This window comes from Brachyhypopomus gauderio, chromosome 8 (assembly GCF_052324685.1).
Source record: "Brachyhypopomus gauderio isolate BG-103 chromosome 8, BGAUD_0.2, whole genome shotgun sequence".
Lineage (NCBI taxonomy): Eukaryota > Metazoa > Chordata > Actinopteri > Gymnotiformes > Hypopomidae > Brachyhypopomus > Brachyhypopomus gauderio.
Window position 1 is genome coordinate 4,564,877 of NC_135218.1, and position 21,243 is coordinate 4,586,119.

The window sequence follows — 21,243 nt, forward strand, 5'->3', positions numbered from 1 at the left end:
AACAACTGAATATGGACCCAGCTAAATGATAAAATTACATCTTAGTAGTGAATTAGAGTATTTGGAAAGTATTGAAATGAAAGAACCCATGCAGCTATGACATAAAATGTATAATGATTTTCCTTTTTGTCTATTTTTATTAGCAGTAAAAGATAATCTCAAGACAACAGTAAATAGTTAGGAATTAACAAACATTTGTCACAGCTCCTACTGTTTTACCTTTTACAGCTTTTCACGAGTTCCACACCAGTGTGGATATGATCAAACCTCAGGAAACACAAAGTCTGTGCTTGTATGAGTTTGTTTGCAGTAAAATTCAACATTGCCCTGTAGAAAGCTTTACATCAGTGTATTAACAACTTATCAATGGCAGACACTGCAAAACTCCTGGGTAAACCTTTACCAGGACACCTTTAAGAGAAGTGTTGTAGACTTATATTAAACTAAAAACAGAACACAAAAAAGTACCCACTTGCAGGTAAGAGCTAATGACTCCAGTATCTTGAAAAACAAAGAATGTTCTGAACAGGAACAGAAATAAACTCCCTTACGGCTGTTCATTAATTCTTCACCTCTCACCTAATTCTCCTGAATTGTGCCTTCATTCCCCTCTTGCACTAACTCATGACCCATATGAATCCCAGAACATATATAAGACAGAACAATTGCTGCCAAACAGAAACCACAAAGTGAAATTGAGACTTTCTCTACTGTGAGTATCTTTGGGGGGAGTTAATATGTTTGCTGTGTGATTACCATTAAAGAAAGCAGAAAAGAGAGGTGTTGGGTGGAAGCCAGGGCCCAACCCAAGTGTGTGTGCCGATCTGGTTACCACGATCGCTGCCGGGGGTGTGGAGGCTTGCTCAAACACACTGTGAGCGTTCACGTGGCACAGAATAAGCTGTGGGAGGGTAGAGTGCTTGTGTGTGTGTGGATGTGTACGCAAGTGTTAGGTAAATGTCAGCACGCAAACAGCAGAAGAAAGGGTTTCCAGAAATGAGGCATTGTATCGGGACCCACATTTATTAAGAGTCTTGGAGTACTGATCAAGGATCAGGTCCCTTTCTGCCCATACAGTGTTTTGATTAAGAGCGGAAAAGGTCAAAACTGATCCAACATCAAGTATCAGCTCTCAAACTTCAAGAAATTAAGCCAATGGACCTAAATCCCTGAATATAAGTGCTAGATATGTAAAGACAGGCAGACCATGCGATTATCCAAACTTTCTTTTTCAGCTTCCAAAGTATAACGTATTATTTAACCCTCAAATTTCAAACGTTTCTTATAACTATATTGAGAAAGACATGTCCTGAAATCTTTCTGAACAACACTTGCTCACTTGGGACAAGTACCTAGCCTTGAGACCAAGGACTTGAAACAAGACTTCCAAACAGAACGGTATAAAACAAGGATCATTTCAAAACTAAAATAAGCAAATGTAATTCTTGGAGAGTAGAAACTCAGAAGATTATTTTGAAGCTTTCAAAGCAAACTGTCAGGTTAAAGCAGAAAGGATTCCCTACGCGTTCTTTAGGAAGGCTTTTATGCAAGTGTTTGTGAATAACACAGTCTTTAATATAGAGCGTAATTCTTAGGGGGACATCAGTGCATATCAATCTGTCCTTTCGTCTCCTCTCGTGTTGTTCGCTGCTTCATACAGGGTGGACAAACTGATAGACCAGTCTCTGAGACACATCCGGCTTACGAATTATGCCCTTCTTGTAGTACTGTCGGATGGAGCGACTTAGCTTGTCATAGTTCATTGCTGGCCTGTTCTTCCTGAGGCCCCAGAGTCGGGCAACGTGAGCAGAGTCTTCGATTTTGAAGATGCCTTTGTAACAAACAAAAAGAAAAAGAAAAAGATCACTATCAACAAACAATTGGATTCAGCTGTAAAGTCTAGGCTATCACTTTGCACACGGTCCCTTTAACGTTGCACACGGTCCCTTTAACATCGCACACAGGCCCTTTAACATCACTCATGGGCCCTTTAATGTTGTAAACGGGCCCTTTAACATCGCACACAGGCCCTTTAACATCACTCATGGGCCCTTTAATGTTGTAAACGGGCCCTTTAACATCGCACACAGGCCCTTTAACATCACTCATGGGCCCTTTAATGTTGTAAACGGGCCCTTTAACCTCACACACCTTTCTCCTTGTTGAGCCAACGGATGCAGCGGCCGTAGCTGTGGGGCTTGAGCAGGAGCTCACGAAGGAACTGCCATAGGTGTATGGGCTGACCAGAGCAGGAAGAGTCCGCCTCTGACCACAACTCCTGTCCCTCTACAGCATTACAACACACACACACACACACACACACACACACACACACACACACACACACACACACACACATTAGGCCCATTAGACGAAACCCAAATGAGCTGATATTAGAAACCTTGTTTGGTATAAAATAAGCTTGACCTCTGTTTGATGAGATACAATATGTTCTGGTACATGCTGGTACCAGCATTTGATTATCAGTTCTACTTTCCAAAAAAGTGCACAATGTAAAATGCCAAGGTGTTCCAGGATTGAACAATACTTCTACAGAGGACTTATCAAACCTGCACATACTAATGCATCTCAAATTTGAAATAAATAAATATTTTTAAATTGATAACTTCAGCTTTATCCTCTGTAAAACCACTGCCTGGATTTCTGCTTAGGTCACTGGTAAATTATAAATATAATGCTTGGTAACAACATACACTGCTCCTGTTCTTGTCCGTGTGGGCCTACTTAAAATATATAGAAGAACTGAATGTCAAACGTTGGATTTAGCAGTGCCGTGTTTGTAGGCATGGGACTGGGTCCTACCTGTGACCCTGCTCTCCCCTACTGAACATCTCTCCTTCATCCAGGCAGCTGGGAACACAAAATAAGACAAACTGTGTCATGAAAATAAATATTGTATATGGTTGTGTGCACATGCAAGTTCTAAAGATTCAAAGCTCACCTGACTTCCATATGTCTAGGTGTGCGTGGAGCGTGTCGCCACACTGCGGCGAGCGTTGTCGAAAGTCGTCCTCGGTTAAGGTGCACAGGTCTTTTCCGTCAAGCTCCTGGAACGCTCTGCCTACGTGGGGGAGTCGGTACAGATGTTCGGTCCACAGGAGCCACTTCTGGACGTTCCCACAACTCCATTCCACTGGGTCTGAAAGATACAGAGTAGGTGTGACTCACTCGTTACACTACGACTGTTAGCGTAGCCCATGTCTGGGATGCCAGTCAAGCTCAATAACCTGTAGATTAGCGGTGTTTGGAGAGGGCTTTGTATGTTTTGATGCGCTTTCCCCCGGCTCATTCAAGAAGAGTCTGAGAGAAAAGTGTGAACAGCAGGGAAAAGGTGTTTACTTAAGGAGGTGCAGTCCGATTGTTCTCAAGTGCCAATTTTGGCATGACAAATTTCAGTTAGAAGTGCTCGCAGGCCATAAAAAGTACACCAATTAAATCAGTAGTAAGTGTTGGTGAGGATCACGTATACTGAGAGATTTTTTTTTCTTCTTCAGTAGGTTGGATATGAGAAGTGTTTCAGATCGGAGTGAAGTATCCAGTACGTAGGAACGGTTGTTGATGTTTACTCTTTTAGGCAGGGTTCCTCACAGGTGCAGGAGAAGGGCTTGGCTGGACAGTGTACACATCTATTCCTAGGTAAATGCCAAAAGACCTCAAGCGAAGCTACTCTGACAAATTTCTCAGGTAGAGCGCTAAAACTGCACATGCAAGTGTGAGGATTAAGCACATCCTGGTGTATAAAGCTGCGCGTGACGTCAAATCCATACTGCGTCAAAGACCTTTTACAGTTTCTCTTTTTGATGATTCTCTGAGCCACATGCAACTTGAACGCCTGAACCAAACTTGTACTTCTCCCAGCCTAAAAGTACACACCAGTGGATTAAACATTTTCCGACTGCAATTGCCTGACTATGTTAGCATAGTCTGACTCAATTCTCATCCATCATCTTGAGAGGTAACGAAGTCTGATCAAGAAGTACCTCTTTAGCAGTTTCACTTCAACATATACTAGAATTTTGGTGCAATAATGTTTTTCAATAAGACATAGTGGAGGATGTTAAAAATACAATATTAGAGATCACTCATGCAGAAAATTCAGCTTTCATATACACATTGGGGCAGCTGTGAACTTTTTTACATCTAACTTTTTAACTTTTTTTTACATCTAAGGATATAACCAATACTCTAACTTGGTGTGGATGGAACCCAGCGTCTAACCTGAGGTAGATGGAACCCAGCGTCTAACCTGAGGTAGATGGAACCCAACGTCTAACCTGAGGTAGATGGAACCCAGCGTCTAACCTGAGGTAGATGGAACCCAGCGTCTAACCTGAGGTAGATGGAACCCAACGTCTAACCTGAGGTAGATGGAACCCAGCGTCTAACCTGAGGTAGATGGAACCCAACGTCTAACCTGAGGTAGATGGAACCCAGCGTCTAACCTGAGGTAGATGGAACCCAACGTCTAACCTGAGGTAAATGGAACCCAACGTCTAACCTGAGGTAGATGGAACCCAACGTCTAACCTGAGGTAGATGGAACCCAACGTCTAACCTGAGGTAGATGGAACCCAGTGTCTGACCTGGTGTGGATGGAACCCAGTGTCTAACCTGGTGTGATGTTCAGTAGCTTGCAGGCCGTCTCAATGTCCTTTAGCACTTCTCCCACCACCAAGCTCTGCACTTGTTCCAGAGACCTCTCCTCAACCTGGTCTTCTAGGCCAGGTGACAGTGGTGCGGCCCCTAACCCGGGGCTATCGATAACGGGGCACTGCTCCGGCTCCGGACAGGATTCTGGTCGAGGTCCAGTACTAACTGTAGTGGAGGTCTCCGCAACCCTCACCAGCCAGGCTGCGTCCTCCGTGAACAGCATGTCGAAGCAGGACAGGTAGAGTCCTGGGAGTCCTCGTTCAGAACCGTCCAGTCGCGGTTTAGTGTCTGGCAGCTCCATGGTCTCCAGTACCCCCTCTTCCCTCTTCATGAGAGCCAGGGAGTTGTCGGAGAAAGCAGAGGTGGAGCGGGGTGGTTGGAGCAGGGCGGTGTCTGGGTGGAGCCGCGCTGGACAGGCCATTGCCTCCTGCAGGTGGGGAAGAGATGAGATCAGACGCGGGACAAAAGTGAATCAAGCTAAATTAGACACGATACACGACATGACGTTATATCACCTTACCAAACCAGGACATGAACACATTGTTCACAATTAGGCATAACACTGTCCTCTATACACAATCTATGTGACGTGATGGATCATTTATCCTCAGCTTAGTTCAAAACACAAGATACATTGTCAACCAAATCACAATACCATTTAAATAGAATCAATGCTTGGGGCCTGATTTCAGATTGCTAAGGTTTAATCAGTGCTATTGTGTCCAGTTCCATAGTAAAAGCCAGAAACCATTAGGTAAATGGGAGTCGTAGTAAGGCTGTTAGTGTCTTTAAGTGTCGAGAGACCCACGGGACAGGGCAAGAGGGAACAAAGCAACACAAGGTGCAGCATGAGAAGGCGAGGGCCAAAACGGATTTCACTGAAGGACTTAATCACGGGTCACTACTACAGAATGGCGGGTGAGGTCTGGGTAAATCGTTGGTAGCTGATGCTCACGTTCAAAGGTGCCGTTCCCGGAGTCCCCTGTCTGCTGTCAGCGTGAGGTTTTAATGAAAGCGAAATGAGATCGAGCAGAGTAGAAGACAGCTCGACATTGCAGAACTGGAGATTAGGGAGACTGGGAATGTTCTCCACGCAATATAGAGCGTGATGAGCGTTTGAGGCAAAAACAGTCTGAAGTTCCACTGTAGTTGGCACCCGACTCATTCAATATTCCAGGAAACGAGAGCGGTGTTATCAAAACGGTGCAGTTCATCCATGTTAAACGCAGAACTCAGCAGGTTGACGCAAACGTGGTGTACCTCGTGACAAATATATGATCCAAACATTTCTAAATCAACTTGTGACTACAAAGGTTTTGTTTAGTGTAGCAGTTATGGTAGTCAGACGTAATCTGGTGAAGTTAGTAAGGCACAGATGGAGAATGAGAGATGGATCTGCTATCAGTGTTCTCCTGGATCTACACATGAATTCCTCGCATGCCACATGCTCACGATACACATTACAATTGTTTGGACATAATGACACTCAAATTCATAAAATCTCTCGATGGCTCCACACCCAGTGATATCAGAGGAAATTAGGCAATGTTAACGTAATCACAAGCTGTCGGTGTACGTATGAGCATTCGGCAATATGTTGCTGTGGTCACACTATGACTGAAAAGAACCGGAGGGGTGAAAGTTCAGGCTAGTTCTCTCCCTCTTGTCTGCACCCCTATGATAACATAAATGCAAGGCTTGGGCTGGGACCTTTGAAGCTGCCCTCCGGTTAACCCTAAAGGAAATGAAGTTATCCTCCTTTAAAGAATCCCTCCCCTCATCTCCTAACACCACTCCAGCTCTCCACCTCCTCCTGCTGCTCCCACATTCCCTCCTTTCATCCCTCTCTCCTCCCTGGAAAAGACAGGGCGCATCTTCTTCCTTCATCTATGGTCAGCTTAGACAACACTCAGCAGTCTGTGTAGCAACAGCTTGCAATAAGCCCATTACCCTTGTGCCTTTGGAGCATATTGACTCAGCCCAGCAGAGAAGGAGATGCAAACACACTCCCTGGGCAAGGGATTAGAGTCCATGACTGATCCTCAAATGAGTTTGGTTAAAGACTCGAAAATTCATTTCAGGGGAATTAGGAACTGCACCATTTGCCAAGTCAGTTGTGCTCATTGTTACTGAGAGGGGGACCGTTTATAGATTTAGCTAACAGTATAGATTTAGAGTCTTTCTAGGGGTTTCTCACTACTGGGTCTGGTCTGATTGCTTAATCTATTTGTTGGGGATACTTCCTTGAAAGATAAACCAAGGAAGGTTTTGAAAAGATGCCAAGCTTTGATCATTATTCCTAATCATTAGTTACTGCTACATTTTTGCATGTCTGAATCTGGCATTATTGAAATGTTTTAAATTACTATGTAGCTGAATATAAGTAAATGTAGTTCACTTATGAAACCACATCTGAACACAATATACTAAGAGATATTGTGAATACCTGACAGCTAATGCAGACAGTTACTGCTCCCAGCAAAAAATAATCTGTATTAGAAGATAAGAAGATACAGATAAAAATCAAAGATTAGACGAGTTTATTACTGTGCCCTACCAATCCCTATTCAGATTTCTATATAAGGGTTTTGCTTGTTTGGATTAGGACATAGGACATCTCTTCACTACATTATCTCTAAAGCACCAGTCTACATGTCTGTAAATTTCCTTTTTACTGGCAGGCAAAGTCAAACACAAGTTTCACGATAGTCACTGCTTCCTGCATAACAACCATTAGAGCATAAATGATCATGACGGTAACAAGGAAAGATGAACAATTCAGACTCCTCAGAAGCCTATTAAATATAATAGTGCATCACTAGAACATTCCAAGAGGCCTCTGACTGGAAGACATATTGTGACATCTGCTCAGTAAGAGAACTGTTCACATCACCAGGGCATAAAATGCTTTTTATGGTTAGGCATAAGATTACAGTTTTTCTGCCATCTGACTGTATCTCAGGAAAACAATGCACCACAATTGTGAACAGGCTACTTTGTGGGAGCTGGTCAGGTGGGACAGATGTTCAAGGAAAGTTATTGCAATCAAATGTGATAGGGCTCTGACTAATGATGCTATTGTCACTACTGCCATGTCCTAGATATTTACTCAACTCTAAATTCCTCTAAGTCAGCTCTGATAAAACAGAAGGAGCACAATTGGAGAGAATGAGCTCTGATCATAAATGTGCAGGTTTGTCTTTGCATCCCGGGGAGACTGTTATTTAATACAAACTGTTCATCTGTAAATTTATGACATGCAAAGGAGGAAATGCAGTGGGAAAACACTGTTGTTTCAACAGCTCACTGAATTAGTATTATTATTGGCTGTTCTTAAAGATGTTCATTTTCAAGCTTTTCCTATTTAGGTGAACAAGAATCGGATCAGCAAACAATATGAAAAAAAATATGAAAATGTGAAAAAACATACCTCTGAAGTAAGCAGAATGAGATGGCAAGGGTGTGATGGTAAAATGTACAGGAGTGAAGACAGATCAACGTACTACCACAGTTCCTTAGTTCATTAGATGTTTTGGGCAAAAGCGTTATGATCTTAGACCGTACGGTCAAGCTAAAGAGCCCCGAAATAATTCTGCCTGACCATTTCTACAAGACTGAATGTTGCAGGCAATTTACTTATAAACCTATAATCTACCCATGATGGTTAACACGGTTTTCAATTCATGCATCATTTCATCACAAACAAATCCACCCATATATTTGTCCAAAAACTTGCATGGTATGCTAACATGCAAATGACTACATTATCACCAAGTCATTGTAATAACAACATTGGGTCATGAATCACTTTCTTGGCTTGTGCATTCAAATATGATTGCATTTCTGTTGGGACTGTTGCCTTATTTTCTTGTTTTATTTATTTTTTTGCAGCCTTTTTGGAATTCAATTTATATTCTTGGCTCGTTTTCATGTGCAGGTGTGAAACCCCTTTAGCGGTTTCAATTTGAGGATTATCTCTTTATTGAATGTGGAAACTTGATATATTTCCTTTGTGTCTTATTACATAAAGAACATTCTGTAAACTGGCTTAATATACATTGATTTATCTGTGTGACCACTAAGTGGGTCTTAAAATATGATTTAGTTCAAAGCATTGTTTCAGTATTGGTTAACTACACCTGTAAATGTGTAATATTATTTCATACCATTATTTTAATGGCTTTTTAATGTAAAGTTGTTCAGTGGAATACTGGCACAATTTTATACAGTGTTACAAATTTCTGTTTTCATTGAAAAAGATTGAAAGGAATTTAAAAGCCTTTTGAAATGTAGGCAAATACTCCAGCCCAAATATTACTACATATTACCGCTGTGTCACTAAGCTGTGATATGTATATATATATATGAACATGAAAGTACTAGTTCTTATTTGCCTTAAACTTATTAACTTAAATGTTATTCTAGTCTGCGCATTTGTGCTGTGTTGGCGTTGTTCACATATTATGACCTGTGAGACATTTACATCTAAGCTGTTAGAGGGCTTGACTGCCCTATTTAACCTGAATTCACCCTACTTGAAAAAGCCCTGACAATGTCTTTTTTGGGGGTTTCTGAAATTCTCATGTGCCTTTGGGAATTCTGATGTATAAATTCCAGTTTGTCTGCCTTACTTGTACAACAGCCAACTAAAGTGACTTGTGTTTTCCTCTAGGGGAGAAATTGTGGTTGTCACTAGCGGCAGAGTGGCAGGTTGCCATGACACCACATAAAAAAAGCCAGTTAGCAGCTTTACAGAAGTTTTTTTTTTATTATTTTTATGACTCACCACTGGTCTAGTGAGTCAACTGGGAAAAGGCTGAACTGCGTAAATGCAACAGGCGCACAGGTGTACTCCCCGCATCAGGTGCGCTTGAACTGAAAACCCTATCAGCTCTTATTAATCATCAAAAGAACACACAAAAGACACAGTGAAGATAAGACTAGGGTTTCGTACTCTTTTACCTCATAAACTTCAGCCTTTTTCACTGCCTTTATTTCCCTTGTGCGGTATTTAAATTTGCAATTTGCTTTGGAATAAGCCTTTTGGGTACATTTGCGTGTGTGCCCTTCTTCCAAGCTAAGGGTTCTTAATGACAGAAGGTGAGAATGGCCGTGAAGGGAAAAAGGACTTCAAACATCCCCCTCGGGTGGCTGGAGATGTCAATGACGCTGCTACTGAGGCTTACCTGTGAAGGTATGACGGCTGTCCTGGGAGACCCCAGTAGATGTTTCCTCTGTCTCTGGCGACAGCGGCCACTGAAGAGTTGATGGGACGATGGCCTCCGGTTTCCTCTCCTGTGTCACGCGTCCAGGTGAAGAGCATTCAGCCCGTTTCTCTCGTGTCTCTAGAGAGATGCGAGGTGTCCTCGGACTGCTTAAAGGCTCCTGGTGATGTCAGGAGAGCAGGCAGCAAGATAGCCTCCGAGCACACGCCGCCACATTACAAACCTCAGTGACTAACGCAGCTGCTGTCAACCTGTCTCTAGCTGCGTGTGCCCTAAACGTGTGTGTGTGTGTGTGTGTGTGTATGTACCTGAGGTGGGTGTGTAGGCAAGCCCTCGAGTTAGAGTTTTGTGTGCAGGAATGCCTGCTCCATTGACTCCATAGCCTGCATTTATAGGGAGGCCTTATTAACCTGTGCAAACAGGGCACCAGAGCCCCGTCCCCTAGCTAAGGCGGTGCACACTGCAGATCGTCACTGTGGACAACCTCCACGTCGCAACACAGAGGAATCAACAGCCTGGGGTAGATTTTTTCAAGATCTTACAAATTCCAAAGTGTAATAGTCTCTAACTTGGTCTTAAATTAAGATTTTTGGTATATTGAAGTTATACCAAAAGATAGTATGAAGAATTGTGGTATAGTTTCAAGCAGCACCTCACAATTACAGTAGTGGAAAGTATAGTGGAAAACAGCAAAAGAAACTTGCCTAACAAGTGTAAACAGTTAGGGCTGTGAATAGGGCCCTTTAGTGCTAGTGGGGTTTTATAATTACTCTATTCATAAAAAAGTAAATTGCCTTCATGTTGATTATTCCAACATAACAAGAGATGACATTTGCAACAAAGAAACATATTTCTCTCAACTCTCAGTTACAAAACTGTAAGTCAGGATTCAGAGTTCTGAGCTAATATAATCACCAAATGTTAAAACAATCAATCCCATAGAATAAACTGTATATGTCTCAAAATCATGAGTGTTATATTCTCCAGTGACTTTAGCTTGCTTCCACTGAAAAACATATTCAAAGACTTTTCACTTACGTTTGTGTCAGATGCTATTGTGTCAACTCATCTGGGTCGCTAATGGTCTTTTCTTCCTGCCGACCAACTCTGTGGTTGAGTTGGTCTGTGGTGAAAGTTTTGACTGGCACAAGAATGAGGCAATCATAATGCACCTGTCACCAGAAAGCCAAACATCTTCCAGAGTTCATTTTAAGATATTCTTAATGTATGTATTTCATGTGTCCTGGGTAGCAGCATACCTATACGGCCTTGGAGTTCCCCGCTTCTGCCATTCTAGACAGATATAAAATAAATGCAAGTGAAGACATTTTCCTCCATTTTATTCTTTGCTTCATATTACACTTTATCCTTATATTCTATTTCTACTGCATTTTGTGTACCTTGTTAAAAAGGGGCTATATAAATAAGCCTTATTAGTACATAAATAAATTTCACCGTTAAGAAAGTTCCTCTTTTAAAGTCTTTGAACCTGCTGTCTGTCCCACAGAGACTGCTGTTCTGTACCCAGAGGCATTTGAGGGAGTTTAGCGTGATTATGTAAAACAGTGATTCTCAATCACTGTTCTGGAAGGCCCCTTAAGCGCACAGTTGAGCGTTTGTCATACTCTAACGGACCTCACAGTACCCATTATCTAACCCTAAACCAGAAGGAAGGGAAAATGCCTATCATCAGCCCAGAGAGTTCATGCTCACCCTAATGGTGAATTACATGAATAATCTGATTGGAAATGTAATACTTCAATAAAAGTGTTAAAATATTCACACACAATAAGAAAAAAAAACTTTTAAGTATACCAAAATATGTTAAAGTAAAACAAACATGTTCATGTCTACTGTACATATCCTACTATATGAAACATATTACTGCCTTTAAGACAGAGAGTGAGAGAAAGACAAAGAGAGAGAATGAGAGAGACAGAGAGATGGAAAGAGAGTAAGATAGATGAAGAAAGAGTGTGAGAGAGACAGAGAGATATAAAGAGAGAGAAAGAAACAGAGAAAGATGAAGAGAGAGAGAGGGAAAGACAGAGAGAGAGCTGATGAGAGATAGAGAAAGAAAGTAGAGAGGGACAGCGAGAGAGAGGGAGAGAGAGATATGGAGAGAGGGAGAGAGAGTGAGAGAGGGACAGAGAGAAAGAGAGTGAGAAAGGGACAGAGAGAGAGAGGGAGAGAGAGGGAGAGATGGAGGGAGAGAGAGAGAGAGGGAGAGAGAGAAAGAGAGAGAGAGAGAGAGCTTTTGCTTGCGTCAGTGTGTTGATGATGTCCCTGCACACCATGTGTTTGCACAGTTAAACAGACACACCAATGCAAACCAATAGTCTCTCACACTCACGCTGTGTTTCATTTCAAAAAGTACTTGGAAGAAATGGAAGCATTTATACTATGCATTTCATATATACATATACTGTATGTATATATATGTGTGTGTGTGTGCTTTGCGTGTGTGTGTGTGTGTGTGTGTGTGTGTGTGTGTGTGTGTGTGTGTGTTTGTACGTGTATGTATACACTTTCTACCTAGGCAAGAACATTTTATTAGGTACACCCATCATATGGAGGCCTTTTATTAGTGCACTATTATAGACTAAAGCCCAACTGTTGTCACACACAGGTTGTCAGCCACCCTGTTGAAGGACTAGAGACTAACCTGAACTGTGCATGACAACAGATGGTTTATACATTTGAACTGTACACCTACAAGGTGATTATAATAAAGTGGCTGGTGAGTTTGTCAATCATTTTGAAATACTGTATCTGTACAACCCACAAAAAATTTACACTGATATCTTTATTGCACAAATTGTTCAAACAGTAAATGGTGATGGAACAACGTTTGGATGATAACCCAAAGAGAGGGAAACTGGGTCATGTGTTCCAAATAGTTTGATTTGCGTTTGACCTGCCATACTATAATATCCAATAAAATCTGCCAACTTTGCTTATACGTTCAGTTACAATGCTTGTCGTGGTCTAATATGGACATATAATACAACGTAGCCCCATATCAACAGATTTATCAGATGTTATAGGACCTCAGAAGAACATGAAATGAATCTCTACAGACCTCACTGCCTTCACAAGACCACAGCAAGAAAGACCTTTTCCAAAGTATGAGTGAGTGTACTACAATAAGTACTATGGTCTTCTGGTGAACCCTGAGAAATGTCTTTTTTTGGTAAATGGACACAACATTATGTCTGGAGAAAATAAAAACCCTTCACTGCCCTGCTGCCTTAGGACTTACACCGCAGTCTCGGTGTCTGAGGCCTCTGTTTGTGGCCTTAAAGTCAATGAAGAGTTTGATTTAGTGAGACACAGGAGAAAATAAGCAGCACTGTGGCACAAACATATGAAATCCTGTTTTTTTTAAGTCCTGACCTCAGGCCTACTATGACCTGGATTTTGACATTACAAAATATTTTAACTCAAAAGTTTGATTAGAGAAATGAAATAGAATTCTCCCTAATAGAGGATTGAACTGCATCTACAGAAAGCATTTGGTTGAGGTGATCACATCTATATGTATGTCTATTTTTATTGTAAGTAAATCTGTATAAAGCTGTCATACATTATTGATTTAAATTAGATCTATGGGATAATAATGAGGCACATTTTTGATGAGTGGCGTGTAAGAGAATCCTTGTATATATCTTTCAATGCTTTTGTACCTTGAAAGGTTTATTTGGTCTCTTTTGTAAACATTGTTTATTCAGCATGTTTCTCATAGTGGGTTCATTTGCATGGCAGTTTGAAATACTGCAAGAAGTTGACATTCTTGCTCTATTCACCTCACCGCTCTAAAATAACATTCTCATAAGTTGGGATAATCATTTTTGGACAGAACAGTGATCAGATCCAGCATCTGCATCCAAACTATTCAATGCAAATGTAACTCTCGGATTAGTCATCAGTCAAAACAGCTTAGCTTATAGCTATATCTGCTTTGAATGGTTGTTTGATTCATGTTAAGTTGATAATTCTTTTAAAAATCCACTGAGGAATGTTGGAATTGGGGTGATATATTTAATAGTCAGATTTGTGGAAATCTGTGGATGTTGGATGCTGGTGAATTAAATTGGTGCATTAAAAAAGAGCAAAAAGACTTTGTTGGCCTCTGGTTCAACAAAGTCCTCTCATTCAGCCTGTCAGTGTGTGTGTACTTCCATGGATGTGTGTGTGTGTGTGTATGTGTTACTCACAACACCTGCCCCTTGTCTTGCTGTTAGGTCTTACAGTTGTTTGTTGTTGTTGGTGTATGAGTCTTGTGTGGGTCCATGTTCGGTGTCAGTTGTTGTTTGACTCATAAACACTGGAGTTCGTGTTTTGTCTGTTATAGCGCTAAGCGCTATTTGGTAAGATTAATAAATATTTCTTCAGCTGTCATCTCGATTTTTGTCATCTCTGCTTTGAACCATGCCACATTACATCTGGTAATAGACAGAATCTTTCTCCAAAGTTTTAACTTTACTTATTTCAGTTTGGTCATAGCTAGGATTAGTTTAAACCGCCACATTACAAACATCTAAATCAGCCTATGGTGATTGGCCATTCGACTTTCGAAAATGTAAACAATAGGCCTATGTATAATTAAGTAATGTTACACTAAATATATAAAGTTATGGACATCAATTCACCTCTATGACCTAATGTATTTTTGTATTTTTGGGGGTAACCAATGGCCCCCCACCCAGCTGGTAACACTACTGTCAAGACACTCTCAACACTACCTCCACCACTCTATGCATATCTGGGCTGACAGACACTGGCGTTCACACAGACGAGTAGTGAGTCTGTAGTAGACGCTGATGCCCAGTAACTGGGGAATTGGTGCAGAGCTCACGGACTCCGGAGAGAGTGGAACACACGGTGGCTTACTATAACCACTGTTTGAGCAATCCCACAGTGACAAGGCCATTTCCCTCACTGGTTGTGTGGGGAGCCATTCGTCTCGCTGTCATATCACACATCAGTAACTTTATGAATTTAAAGGAGCTAGAAGGCCTGGTCTGGAGGTGGACTGAGGCGTTGCTGGGTCCACACATTATTGTGGCCATGGATGATTTTACAAAGTGGCCTCAGGCATACACAGTTCCTGATCAGAACATTCCCACCAGTGCTGACACCTCCGAGGGAGGTTTTTCACCTGGCGGGGGCCCTCCTCACCTAGATGACATGTCACCTCCAACCGTTAACTTGGCTGTAACTAGCCACCCAAGAGTCAATGGAGTTCATGCCAGCAATGCTTGGTCAATTCAACCAAACTCGTGTTTGGGTAGCTGTGAGGAGAGGAGAACGCTGCCCCAGTAGCAGAGTATGTCAGCTAGCTCTGCTCGATAATGGGAGATGTTAGTCTCTGACAGAAGAGAAAGTGTAACATCCACTACCAAGAGTTCTTGCTGAATACCAGCGATCAAGGGACCGTTTTTCAAGAGATTTTCTAACGTGGTACATCAGGTACGGAAATGGTGGAGGACTGTTGTGTGACAGCAGGACCTCATCTTCCTATTTCGGCCCAAGAACATGTACCATCTTATATGCTGGAGAAAACACAGTCACCATAGAGGCTTGAACCAGAACCAGAACCAGAACATCATGCATGACGGCTTCTATAACTCACCTTCAGGACTATATTCTCAATTAAGACTGCTTGGTGGGCCGCTGGATAGAAGGCGATTGAGTTTGAGAATGAGAAACACAGAGGGGGCAAGTATTACTTAGTGTTTCTCCCAGGCAATATTGCAGTGAAGTTAAGCTAATCTCTTGTTTTGCGAGTGCTAGTTATCTTTATAAAGACTGACTAGCTCAATAAAGTGCAATACAGATAAACAGCTATATTGAATGCTCTGATTGTGCTCTCAGTCATCACACCACAACAAATCTAGGCACAATTCGATCTAGCTAACATTATCTAACAAGCTGCTAGACATCAGAGAACATTTGGTGATTATGCATGTTAGCTAACAAGTTAGGTATAATGTTAGCTAGTGGCTTTGTTGAAAACTGTTTAGGTTAACTTGTTAACTAACTTGATGGCATGAAATGTAAGATATTCATTTGTGACAGTGATAATAGTGACAAAATACTGTACTTTAGGGTGACCATATTTTTGTCTCTGGACACTGGGGTGGGGGGGGGGGGGTGTGGCGAACGTAAGTTGTTTCTCCGCCAGTTGAGTATGATGAGGCTCAACTGATGAGGCTCAGGGATTCCGTGCCTGTAGAATTAATGGCCCGATTTACGGAATTTAAAAACCAGGACATTTCCAGTTTAAAAAAATATTTTCACGTCCCGGGACAGGACGTGAAATACGGACATGTCCCGGGAAATACGGACGTTTGGTCACCCTACTGTACTTATTAGTCTAATATTTTAGTACTTAGGAACAAGATTCAACATTACATTGTTTACATTACAAGTAGCACTGTCCAATTCCAATTTTCCAATTTTTAGGTCAGATGCCTATGTTTGTAGTTCAAACTCACAACTGACATTAAGATTGGAATGCACCTTTTCCCCCAGGAGCGAACAGTTCCTCAAATGTGATCAGGTAGAGAAGGTGCGACGAAGACAGAGGAAACGTTATCTGTTGTCTGTTGTCTTCGCCCTCACTCTCCTTCACTGTTATTCTGATGTGCAGCCTGTGCTATGATAAAAGCGAAAAGCCACACGACTGTCGGATATGTATCAAACCTAGAAACACTTACAACAGTAACTCAAATCTGAAAAATATGAGTAAAATCACATTTCTGTTTCTGCATAGGCCTGAAAAAAAAACAGAATTACTAGTTAGCTGTATATCATGAAACATGGAGTCAAATTTTTTACATAGAAGTGATTTTGCACACTCTGTGGTTAGAGGCTTTGGGAACACTATGGTATAATTATCTAACAAAGCTTTAGCAATGTTATTTTCTCAAGGGTAATGCTAGAAAATGTCTTTGCATTTGAGTGACCAACTCACATTTCTGAAATGTCCAAGAAAATAGATCAAAGGATCTTAATTATTATCCACTAACAATTGCAAACTACAAAGAAGATAGTATGTTGTAGGCAGCTTTGGGAACAAAGGCATTTTTTCTCAGTAGTAAGACACAGAAGACCTTGCACACAGTGTTTCTTCTTGAAATTTGCCAACGTTTCAGATGTCATATTGTTGACACTAGTGATACTAGATACTATGAGGAAAAGCTAGGTTTGCCTTGCCACATTACTATAGGTAAATAGTTGTAGTCTCGCATAGCCATAGAGTAACTGAAACATTTTGTGGACATTAAACCGAGTTCTTTCTGTAAGTAAATTGAAGTAACTTCAATAAAATCTTTGAAGTTTTTTTTTGCCTAATTTTTATCTGACCACTGGATTTTTCATACTTTCACAACTAATATACAATGAGACCTCAACTATCTGGTAGATGTTATCTTTGGAATTTCACTTATTGACATCACTCAGTATAACATGTACAACACACCAAAGCAAATCTCAACATGCTTGAAGTGTGGCAAAATGACTAAAGAAAATGCCACTCAAACACACACACACACACACACACACACACACACACACACACACACACACACACACACACACACACACACACACACACAGGTGCAAGAGTGAGAGAGAGAGAGAGAGAGAGAGAGAGAGAGAGAGAGAGAGAGAATGTAGTTTGGAAACCCAACTCAGTGATATTCATTTTGCTCATTCTTTGCCCACAATGATAACACTAGTAAAATAAGCAGGTGTAGACAGGACATGCGGGACACTGTTGGCACGTGGGAGGTCTCGCTGCTTTTTCTGTTTTCACAGGTGATTCAATGAGTGGAAGTGACTTTCAACACCTTGTAAGATATGATCTTCCTTCCAAGGATGTCATCTCCTACTGGGTAAGTCTTTACACCACTGCTTCCATAACATCTCCTTTATTATACTTTTCTCCTATCACCAACAGACCAGAAAAGATATTCAGTAGCCACATCCAGAAACTGGTTTGATAGGTTTTAAGACTTTCTCATTAGATCAACAAGAGAGACATTTTGACCAGATCATACATACACCTGCACCCACAAGGCAATCCCACATGCAGCCTGGTAGATAACTATTAATACTGTCCAGTAACCTCAAATGTCTACATTTATATGTTATGTTTTTTGGAGTTTCACATGTTACAACTATAACTACTTTCAGTTGTATTGTTAATAATCCTGTATGCTCTAATAGATACGTGCTGTATAGCATGGCTAATTTCTACAGCTGTCCTACTTTCTCGGTAAATGAAGTTTACTAAAATGGGCCTCAAATGGCCCAACTCTAGAATTTGGTTTCAGGATTACAGAAAAAATTCAGGATTAAGATGAAATATTTTAGTGTAAATTATAAATGTCTGAATACTTCGTTCTTTTTGATTAATGAATTCAATATGATGTTGGTCCACCCTTTAACTCTTCTGGAAATGCTGTCCACAAGGTTTAGGAGTGTGTTTCAGAAGCACATTTGTGAGGTCACATACTGATGTTGGACGAGAAGGCCTGGCTCTCAGTCTCCGCTCTAATTCATGCCAAAGGTGTTCTGTCGGATTGAGGTCAGGCCAGTCAAGATAATCCATACCAGACTCTGCCATCCATGTCTTTATGGACCTTGCTTTGTGCACTGGTGCACAGTCATGTTGGAAGAGGAAGGGGCCAGCTCCAAATGGTTCCCACAAAGTTGGGAGCATGAAATTGTCCAAAATATCTTGGTATACTGAAGCATTCAGAGTTCCTTTCACTGGAACTAAGGGGCCAAGCCCAGTTCCTGAAAAACAACCCCACACCATAATCCCCCCTCCACCAAACTTTACACTTGGCACAATGCAGTCAGACAAGTACCGTTCTCCTGGCAACTGTCAAACCCAGACTCATCCATCAGATTTTCAGATAGAGAGGCGCAATTTGTCACTCCAGAGAACGCACCTCCACTGCAGTCCACTGGCGGCGTGCTTTACCCCACTGCATGTGATGTACAGCTTGGATGCAGTTGCTCGACCATGGAAACCCATTCCATGAAGCTCTCAGCACACTGTTCTTGAGCTAATCTGAAGGCCACATGAAGTTTGGATGTCTGTAGTGATTGACTCTGCAGAAAGTTGGTGACCTCTTCACACTATGTGCTTCAGCATCCGCTGACCTGCTCTATCAGTTTATGTGGTCTACCACTTCATGGCTGAGTTGCTGTCATTCCCAAACACTTCCATTTTCTTATAATACAGCTGACAGTTGACTGTGGAATATTTAGGAATGAGGAAATTTCATGACTGGATTTATTGCACAGGTAGCATCCTATCACAGTTCCACACTGGAATTCACTGATGTTTGTAAAAACAGTCTGCATGCCTAGGTGCTTATTTTATACACCTGTGGACGTGTATAATTGATTGGAATACCTGACTTTTTTCAGTGTTTTTATTTTCTATATTTCACTTATTTTAGGAGAACTGTGCTTGATTGAGCGCTTTCTTGTTTCTCTCTTAATTTTTTCTCATTTTACCTTTGTATCATTCTCTCAGATTGAATTTGACAATAGCACTTTGCAACATTGGAATACATTAGCATAATGTAAAACGTGAGCGATTATTAAAATTACACCCTGTGTCAATACAATTAAAGTCACTTTATTGGTTCTACATTTTTGAAGGTAATGAAACATACATGAGCAGATAATATCGACCAAACGGGCTTAAGTACAATGTTCTCTGTGGTGGCCTGGTGAGCGTGGGGAATGCCTGCAGCGCTGTAACACCTCACCTTTTATAATAGTTCAATGTTGTGGAAATGTTTGCTGTGTCCATATAAATGAAGAGCTTATCAAGGAAATCTGGCAAGCGTTACTGTTGTGTTCCATCTTGCGGTAAAAAATTGGCTACCAAAAAAAAAAGAGAATTCTAAAGAATAAAGAAGGACTAACAGTAAACACCGATAAGAGACGAGGACATGAGTGATCTTCAGTGTTTGATTAAAAAAACTAAATGTCATCGCAGTTAAATGCCAGACAACTGTACACAACACATGTCAATGTTTTTATTATAATGACCTCTTTAGAACCACAGTTTCATCAGTTCATCGCTTCCCAGTCAATTCCCCAAGGACAGATAACAGAATTTGTGCCAAGGAAAATTTGTTGCATGTAAATGTCCTTCTCAGATCCAAGATGTCACTGGTGGGCCAGGCCGTCCACGGTGTGTTGCACAATACATTGTCTTGGGCAAATATTTGCCTAGATATACCCTACACATGGCTTTAAGCCAAAATGGCCCCTCATTACTCTAAAGGATCTGTAGAATCTGTAGTTCTTCTATACATCAAATGTACCTCACTATTTGAATCATTTTCAATGCCTCGTTTTTCTGCATTAGGCTGTTTGGCCCTACAGTGAGTGTATAGCAGGATTTGGGCTTTTATGATCAGTCCATGGAAGATCACCCCTCATAAGAGGAACGTCACGATAAAAGCAAGAGCTTTTACATTACAGCCATAGCAAAGCTGGGAAGATGGTGATAATACAAGTAGATGAATAATACAAGCATCAAACACCCAGGGCTAATTTCCCTTATTTCTTTTATCAGATTCCAATGGTGGTGAGTGATGTGTGCTATTAATTTGCACATCAAAACGTAACTTGAAAAATGAAAACTGCTGCTTTTCATGCATTTACACAGATGGTATTCATCATAACGACATGTTAAAAACAATAATTCATTACTATTATTTATATTACTATTATTTATTTATGATTACCCTATTATATTGCTATTCATTTTATAGTTCAGACAATTTGTAATCAATAACCAATGATGTGAACCTTTTATAATGGTACATAAGGTCTATGCAAATAGGTCTGGTAAATCGTTCCAATACTTCCAATAAAGTATTGTGGTGATGGAAACTACACATATGTCAGGGCTGACTTGAGCACTAACTTTGTCAGGTAGGCTCAGTAGGAGCCATACATGCTATAGATGTTCATATTCATGTAACCAGCTTTAAGTCCAAATTCAGACATTTAGACTAAACTAATTCTAGACAGCAAGAGGTTTAAGGCTACTTAGATGTCTGTGTGTCCATTACAGTCCATCACCACTCAAAAAAATAAGAAACTGGAAAACAATTCCTATTCTGCAGCAAACAAATCCAGAAACTTTGCTGGCGGGTCGGAGAGAAGAATCAAACAGCCTTTGGGTTGACATCTATACACAGCCTCCGAATCTGTACAATGAGCTCTTGCTAGACTTCACTTTTAAATAGCAGCATTTTGGGGGGTTTTTGTACCATAGTCAGAAACCAACTCATATACAGTTT

The 21,243-nt window shown here is 41.0% G+C and overlaps 1 protein-coding gene across 8 annotated transcripts; it reads right to left on the bottom strand.

Annotated features, from left to right (window-relative positions):
• Positions 1-129: 129 nt before the first annotated feature.
• Positions 130-16,598, bottom strand: spdef (SAM pointed domain containing ets transcription factor). 8 transcript variants are annotated; one of them, XM_077013871.1, is made up of 11 exons: positions 16,421-16,598; positions 15,531-15,571; positions 11,155-11,188; positions 10,934-11,067; positions 10,204-10,278; positions 9,857-10,015; positions 4,632-5,097; positions 2,963-3,160; positions 2,824-2,871; positions 2,152-2,286; positions 130-1,831 (listed from the first exon to the last, which is right to left on the bottom strand). In XM_077013871.1, the coding sequence occupies exons 7-11, from the start codon at positions 5,089-5,091 to the stop codon at positions 1,653-1,655; spliced, it is 1,020 nt and encodes a 339-aa protein (XP_076869986.1). In that variant the 5' UTR covers positions 5,092-5,097; positions 9,857-10,015; positions 10,204-10,278; positions 10,934-11,067; positions 11,155-11,188; positions 15,531-15,571; positions 16,421-16,598; the 3' UTR covers positions 130-1,652. The 8 variants fall into 8 exon arrangements, with proteins under 8 accessions (XP_076869986.1, XP_076869984.1, XP_076869989.1 ...); XM_077013869.1 differs by having other exon boundaries at positions 9,857-10,055; XM_077013874.1 differs by lacking the exon at positions 10,204-10,278 and having other exon boundaries at positions 10,934-11,036.
• Positions 16,599-21,243: the final 4,645 nt, after the last annotated feature.